This window comes from Nicotiana tabacum, chromosome 18 (genome assembly GCF_000715075.1).
Source record: "Nicotiana tabacum cultivar K326 chromosome 18, ASM71507v2, whole genome shotgun sequence".
Classification (NCBI taxonomy): domain Eukaryota; kingdom Viridiplantae; phylum Streptophyta; class Magnoliopsida; order Solanales; family Solanaceae; genus Nicotiana; species Nicotiana tabacum.
In genome coordinates, this window is record NC_134097.1 from 33,517,763 (window position 1) to 33,526,058 (window position 8,296).

The 8,296-nt window shown below is 38.2% G+C and overlaps 1 protein-coding gene across 2 annotated transcripts in view; it reads left to right on the forward strand.

Moving 5' to 3' along the window:
• LOC107775459 (nucleobase-ascorbate transporter 6) overlaps nucleotides 1–7,941 on the forward strand; it is a 33,101-nt gene extending 25,160 nt beyond the window's left edge. Inside the window, exons 10-14 of one of the 2 annotated variants that reach the window (XR_012701988.1) lie at nucleotides 6,623–6,681; nucleotides 6,779–6,870; nucleotides 6,994–7,089; nucleotides 7,190–7,350; nucleotides 7,461–7,941. Coding sequence is in view for 1 of the 2 variants with exons in the window: in XM_075236767.1 (XP_075092868.1) it covers nucleotides 6,623–6,681; nucleotides 6,779–6,870; nucleotides 6,994–7,071; nucleotides 7,190–7,350; nucleotides 7,461–7,667 (597 nt within the window). In the remaining variant the exon portion in view is untranslated. The remainder of the gene's footprint in view (nucleotides 1–6,622; nucleotides 6,682–6,778; nucleotides 6,871–6,993; nucleotides 7,090–7,189; nucleotides 7,351–7,460) is intronic. The other variant, XM_075236767.1, reaches the window with a different exon arrangement.
• The last annotated feature ends 355 nt before the right edge of the window (nucleotides 7,942–8,296 follow it).

The window sequence follows — 8,296 nt, forward strand, 5'->3', positions numbered from 1 at the left end:
ATATGCACCAAATCAAAAGGGGTAAACGTGTTATGATCCACATAAGAGAAAGATACTCACTACGATGGATATAACCTTCTTTGAGTTTGAACCATATTTTAAGTCTCATCTTCAGGGGGAGAAATTAAGTGAAGATTCGCTTCAATTTCTTGATCTTTCTGAACCTAGGAAAGAATCAGATTCTAGAATTTATTCAGATAAGGACTTTAGTGTTTTATCACCGGAATTAGATGTTTTAAATAGTGAAAATCTGGAATCTGAATCTTTAAGGAAAAATTTTGACATTAATACAAATAAAGCAAATGATCAAGCAGGTCCAAAGGAGCTTATTGTCTACTCAAGAAGGAGCAAAAATCAAAGACATGAGACTGGAACTACTCGGCACTGTTAAGAATCTAAACCCCAAGATTCTACTAATCCTCAAGGTAACTCCCCTATAAGCTTATCTGAGTCTAGTCCTGTCCAGTCCGATTCTAGTGATCTTGACCTTCCCATTGCCTTGAGGAAAGGTGTCAGGCATTGTGCAAAGTATCCCATATCCAATTTTGTGTCTTTTAAAAATCTTTCTCAAAAGTTCTCTGCTTTCTCCTCACAATTATCTAGTGTGGAAATTCCAAGAAATGTGCAGGATGCTCTAAAAGTTCCCGAGTGGAAAGAAGCAATTCTTGAGGAAATGATGGCTCTTGAAAATAAAACGTGGGAGGTAGTAGATTTGCCAAAGGAAAAGAAAACTGTTGGTTGCAAATGGGTATTCACAGTAAAGTTTAGATCAGATGGGTCCTTAGAGAGAGCACGTCTGGTGGCCAAAGGTTTCACACAAACCTACGGGATTGACTATCTCGAGACATTTGCGCCGGTGGCAAAACTAAATACTATTCGAGTTCTTCTGAGTATTGCAGTGAACTTGGACTGGCCTCTTCAACAACTTGATGTAAAAAATGCATTTCTTAATGGCGACTTATTGGAAGAAGTCTACATGGACCCTCCTCCAGGATTTGAAAACAGGTATGGCTCGAGAGTTTGTAAATTGAGAAAATCTTTATATGGGCTAAAGCAGTCTCCGAGAGCATGGTTTGACAGATTCACCGAGTTTGTAAGGAAGCAAGGGTATGCTCAGGGACAAACAGATCATACAATGTTCAGAAAGTACTCAAAAGAAGGAAAAATAGCAGTTTTAATAATGTACGTGGACGACATAATTCTAATAGGAGATGACTCAATAGAAATGGAAGCCTTGAAGAAGAAACTTGCCTCAGAATTTGGAATCAAAGGTCTCGGACTATGGAAATACTTCTTGGGTATGGAGGTAGCTAGATCAAAAAGAGGACTTGCAGTTTCTCAACGTAAGTATGTGCTTGACTTACTTGACGAAACTGGGATGATCGGATGTCGTCCAGCAGAAACTCCAATAGATCTCGATAAAAAATTTGGAATGAAGGAGGGAAAACCGGTGGACGTAGGACAATATCAAAGACTAGTTGGAAAGCTTATCTATCACATACAAGACCAGATATAGCTTTCGCGGTAAGTTTGGTAAGCCAATTTATGCATTCTCCTCGTGAAGAACAATTGGATGCAGTTCATAGGATATTAAGATACCTTAAAGGTTCACCAGGGAAAGGATTATTCTTTGGAAAAAGTGAACATCAAAGGATTAAAACTTATATTGACGCTGATTGGGCAGGCTCGATCTCAGATAAAAGGTCTACGTCTGGATATTGTACCTATGTATGGATAAAAACTTATCAAAGGTAATCTTGTAACCTGGAGGAGCAAAAAACAGAATATGGTGGCCAGGAGTAGTGCAAAAGCAGAATTTCGTGCTATGGCCAATGGACTGTGAGATAATTTGGTTCAGGAGAATTTTAAAGGAGCTGAGAAGACCTGTTACAATGCCTATGAGACTATGTTGTGACAACAAAGCAACAATCAGCATTGCTCACAATCCAGTGCAACATGATAGAACAAAACATGTTGAGATAGATAGACATTTCATTAAAGAAAAAGTTGAAGATGGAGTAATCTGCATGCCCTTTGTTCAAACTTCTCAACAAACAGCTGATATTCTCACTAAGGGGCTATTCAAGCCACAGTTTGAATCACTAGTTAGCAAGTTGGGCATGATTGATATCTATGCACCAACTTGAGGGGGAGTGTAGAGATTAAAGGAAAAAGATAAAAGATTCTGATTTTATCAGATTTGTATAATCGTTAAGAGATATAGATGTAGATATTTTTGGAAAATGTTTAAACAAAAAATCCCTTGAAATCAGAAATCTCCTTGAGTCAAGGGATTGTTACCATCTTTGTAGAACTCTTCTTTGTATAAATTCATGACTCTTGTACAAATTTGATTATCGAATAGAAGAATATTTTTCTACTCAAACTTTCATCATCCATAATAATAAAAAAAACTGTGTAACCAATTTTAGACATAACGGGACATGATCCCCAAATATCTTAATGAACTAATTCAATAGCAAAGCTCACTTGTCTATTAATTCTAGGTCCTAATAACCTTTAATGAAGTTTTTCAAAATGTATAAATTCACATTCTACCCAAGGTACATCATGAAACTGGGGGCATAATTTCTTAAAATAGGTAGAGAAGGATGTTCTAGCTGATAATGTGCTTCAAATTGGTGACGACACTGGAGTAAGCAACTGACTGAGGTAGCCATGTATCAAGAATGTAGAAACCATCATCTGCATGTCCTTCATCATAGGCAAAATACATAAGTAGCCACCTGAGCTTTACACCAAATTCCTGTTACACACTTTTGAGGGCGAGCATCATATTACACACACAACCTTTCAAAAGTGTATTTAGTACACACTAATTTTTCCTTGGCCAATTTTTCAGAATATGTGGTGTCATGCACCAATAATATCGTGTGACACGTGTTAATAATTTTTAAAAAAAAATAAAATTCTTAAATATCTCTTGACCATTTTCTCTCTCATTGTCTCTTTTCTCTTCCCGAAGAAAACCAGAGGCACCACACCATACTTCAATTCTTCTCTTTCTTTAAAGACCAGTACTTTCTTCATCATCTTTGTTCTTCTTTACCACAATGCTCTAAAAATTTATCACCATTTTTTGGTTTCTAGGTTTTTTTTGCTTGAAACACCATTTTTACCGATGGGTGTTGCCATTGTAACAGTGGCCAAAAAATGGAGGTCGCCAACGAGACCAGATCTGAACAAAGAACCACCAGCTTGCCGGAAAGATTTGAGAGCTTTACCCAGCCAAAGAAGATCTGACCTCGTCGGCCATGAACTGACAGTGAAAGTAACGACCTGGCAACAGAGGTCTCGACGTTGCTTGAGGTCGTCGCCGACATTTACGAGTTATGGCTGAGATCTACTTAAAGAGATGAAAGGGGAGGAGATAGGAGGTGTGGGAGAAAAAATGGTGTTGTCGTTGTCGCCGGATTCCCAAGACGGCAGGGGAACCAAATGGGGAAGAAGGCCTGGACGCCTTTTTCTTTTCTTTTAACTAATAATTTATAAATAATTTAAGAAAAATAAGGAGAAAAAAAAGATTTGGACACATGGGCGTATATAAGGATTTGGACAGATAATGCATAGGTTTCACGCACTCGGTTTTTTTGTTAAACACATGTGTGTCATCTGGCAAAAGAAGTATGTGAGAAGTGAACAAAACAACCTGTGAATCGAACAAAATTCTCTTCGAACAAATTCTATTAACTAGAGAAGCACTAGGAGTTACCAGAAAATGGAAGGCAAGACTGAAGACAAAACTAGAAACCAAAGTTGTGGGCGCACGTGCCTTCAGGCGTAGGTGCATGAACATATTGAAGCTACAAGTGGTCTGTGGCTGCCACTTTCTTCACAGGTCAATTGCCGGAGATGACTGGTCAAGGCCGAAAAACTCCTCCACCACTTCCTGTAGTGGCTATGAAACAATAAGTTGCTTGGAATGTGTAATATATTCGTCCTCAGAAAGTGTATAACAGCATTTGATGTATAGTTCAGATGGCGACTTATGTATTTTGCCTTCATCATATGATCCTGAAAAAGATAGTGATCATGAATGAATGAGGTACAATAGTTAGGTCTTTGGTATATGTTTACTAAACAGATTAGATTGAAAGCAAGGCTATGTAGACTTAGTACAAAGGATAAGGTAATAAATGATGTGGGTTTAACATTCCCATCCCTCATTGTTACAGGTTGACCCATCAGCTATAGTTACAGAAGATAGTGTTTTATGTGGCCGAAACTAGAGAAGATTTCGAGTTTAATTGTCATGTGACAAGTGGCACCAGAGTCTATGACCCATTTATTTGAGGAAATGAGACATTTGTTACCTAACTCCGCGAGAGTAGTAATTGGAGCAGATTCTTAACTGATTGCTAATATTGAGAGAGCCTGGCATTTTCATCAGCTGAGAAGAAACACTAACACCATTGGTAGTTTGAGTTTTTTATTATGAACCTGTAATTTCTTACAATCTCGTTTCATGTGTCCGGGTTCCTTATAGTAGCAGCAAGTGATGTCATTGTTTCCTCCTTTGTTATTGTCCAACCTCCAAGCATCACTGGTATTGTTTTCCCTCCCAGCATTACTGTTATGTGTTATCGTTCCATTTACCAGCATCATTCTTATTGTTCCACCTACTAGCATTACTGTTATTATTCCCCCTTCCAATATCATTTCTTCCTCTTCCTTTTGCAATGAGTACGTTGATTTGCTAATTTTATGGAGTACTCTCTGTGCACAGCGCCCGACTGATACATTACTTTTGCGAGAATATACAACAATAACAACAATAATCCAGTATAATTCCATTAGTGGGGTTTGGGAAGGGTAGTGTGTACGCAGACCTTACCTGGAATTTATATATTTTGCGAGAATATATAAATTCCAAACAATCCACTAACTCCTTAACAAGTCACAACGGTTAACCAAACCAGCTACTTCATTTTCAACCGATTTTGTGATTTGCACGAGTAATATAGCATCATCTCTCATCCAAACCATTTTAGTTTCAGCTGTTGGAGAGACTTGAATAAGGCGATCATCCTTTTCAACACTACATAAATCCTGATTTTCACTCTCCAATCTAAATAATTAGCCCCGTTTAGTTTATGTTCAGTAATTTTTTAATTTTTATTGTAATAGAACTATTTCAGTCACAAAGGTATTATTATCAGATATTTTGCAACTAGTGTTCAATCAAGAATTGCACTAACAAGAGTAGAAAGAGCATAAAAACGTGAATTGGCAGCTACACACACAAATAACGAAAACCCAACACCAAAACAAGAGCCTAGCAGCCACATAAGCAAAAGAGATCAGATCTGAGATACTAATGAAACAAAACAGATTCGTGAAACCTGCAATAGCCCGAGAAGTGAACAAAACAACCTGTGAATCGAACAAAATTCTCTTCGAACAAATTCTATTAACTAGAGAAGCACTAGGAGTTACCAGAAAATGGAAGGCAAGACTGAAGACAAAACTAGAAACCAAAGTTGTGGGCGCACGTGCCTTCAGGCGTAGGTGCATGAACATATTGAAGCTACAAGTGGTCTGTGGCTGCCACTTTCTTCACAGGTCAATTGCCGGAGATGACTGGTCAAGGCCGAAAAACTCCTCCACCACTTCCTGTAGTGGCTATGAAACAATAAGTTGCTTGGACTCTGGGCCGGATGTCCGATACTAGTGCGGATCTAGTGGTCGAATTCTTTATGGTCTAAATTTTAAGATTCGGGGGTACGGATCCGGGTACGGTTTCAGAGCGGGTCCGGGTACGGATACAGATGTAGGGATTCAATAAAAATAAAAAATATGCCTAAATAATGAGATATTATGTGAAAAACTTACATGTTGCTTGTAGAGCACATAAAAGGGACTACAAGTTCAGTAACCATACAAAAGTGAAGAATATTAACATTTGAACTAAGCTAATAAGAAAATAAATAAGTATTTTCTAACCGGAACTTGTAGGCCTTCTATATTTTCAAAGGAGGTTCCGATGAGTTAAAAGGAAAATGAATGATATAGAAATTTCTACAGGATAATCATTCTCTTCGATTTTACCTTAGCATTTGTTTGGATTTTAGAAATTATTGTATTTGTTCCCGAATTTCTCTACTGGTCGATTTTGATTAAAGTATCCAAAATCGATTGACCAGATCTGGTACGGATCGCCCACCCACACCCTCACCCACGCCGTGTCGACAACAGTGTGGCACCGAAAGTGAAGAGTCTGAGCAACTTAGGTGAAACACAATGACCACTCAAATATGATCCTTTAAAGATCCGAATATCTTTATGAAAAAATAGCCAAATGATCGAGCCTATGGGATATAATACCATGTAATCTATGGGAGAAATATCTTCTATTCATGAGTAGAACGTATTTATATACTTGCATAAGAGACTACCAAAGGAAACTATTGAAAATAAATAAAGGAAAATATCCTAAGGATGTGCTCATACTGTCCTTCTCTACTTTCTCTGCCGATGCAGAAGAGGGTAACTAACCTCTTGACTAAGGGTTGCCTACCCCTTGGAACCCTTCTCCCTTATGTTCTTCGTAAGATGAACCTTCTTGCTTTCTTTATTTTGAAATATCATGCTTCTACCTCAGGGAGTTGGAATTTTACTATCAGGATTGTTTGGCACTGGGATTGGATCTTCTGTTTCTGTGTAAGTCCAGACGAAAACCTTCTGCAGCTAGCAAATAGTCTCTTAGGATTACATTAGTTGACTAAGAAGAACTGACTTTTCCTTTGTCCACATGCAGTGAGAATGCTGGCCTTATAGCACATACACGTGTTGGCAGTAGAAGAGTTGTCCAGACATCTGCTGGGTTCATGATTTTCTTTTCAATTCTCGGTAAACCATCACCTCCCTAACAGTTTTGTCGAACAACTATATTCTTGTGGGTTATCTTGATGCTTGATTTCCCTCTCTCCCCCACCCTATGTGGATTTATCTTGACAACACTATTATCATCAGGGAAATTTGGAGCGTTCTTTGCTTCAATTCCAACACCCATTGTAGGTGCTTTGTATTGCCTTCTCTTCCCTTATTTAGGTATGTAAATATACCAAGGCAAGTACTTCCGCTGGATCAGTGCCAAAATCTTTCATGTTATTAATATAGTTTGCGAATTAATAAGATTGTAGGTTCTTATGTTGTTGATTCTTTGCAGGAGCCGGAGGCTTAAGCTTCCTTCAGTTTTGCAATCTTAATAGTTTCCGCACCAAGTTTATATTAGGTTTCTCCATCTTTCTGGGTTTGTCCGTGCCACAGTACTTCAATGAGTATACTGCCATTGCTGGTTATGGACCTGTTCACACGCATAGAAGATGGGTATATCAAATTAAATTTGCATTTTAACCTTGAGAACGTATATCTTAACACATGACTTGTGTTTCATTCTAGTTTTGTATTAAGAGCTTTTCTGGTTTCTTATTGTTCAGCTCAACGACATGGTCAATGTGCCCTTTTCGTCGAAAGCTTTTGTTGCGGGAATCGTGGCTTATTTTCTAGACAACACACTACAGAGAAGGTATAATCAGACATGGAATGACAGAGGCAATCACTGGTGGTACATATTCACGTCCTACAAGGCTGACTCTAGAAGTGAAGAATTCTACTCCCTTCCTTGCATTCTGCATCATTGGTGACCCTATGGAGACAAAAGGGTTCCTACTTCAACGAGAGTCTTGCTTTAGCCCTGACCATTGAAACACCAATCTTCTTTTCATATGTATTGCGAAAAGAAGAATAAATAGTTTGGATGGTTGTTATCTATTGTATTTGTTAATCTAAATTACGGAGCAAGAACAACAAATTGTGTGTACCTTATTATGCGCAACAGAAATCGTTGTAATCGCTACCAAGAAAATTGCTCCCAAATCTACTTTAAATCACTAGGAAACAAAGTTAATCTTTCATCAATTAAATGCCTTAACTTGTGTGTTTTTCTTGTAGAGAGGATTAGTTAGAGAGAAAATTCCTGCGCTTGAGAAGTTTTTCGTTTTCCCTTTAACATAAATAGATAGAGTAATAGCAGTTAAGGAAGATAACTCACCACTCCCTTTTACGCGTTTACTTTAATGAGTGTTTGTGATTGTGTGGTAACTTCTCTTAACCTCTCTTACTTATCTCTCCAAACCGGGTCGGGTCAGCCCATATGGAGCGACCAACGACCCATAATCTATCTGCCACTTTGCTCATAGTGGGCTAGATCGATGTCTTTGACACACAATTCATACTGGCAAATAGTTGGTGCAACCTGCGAGCACAAAGAGCT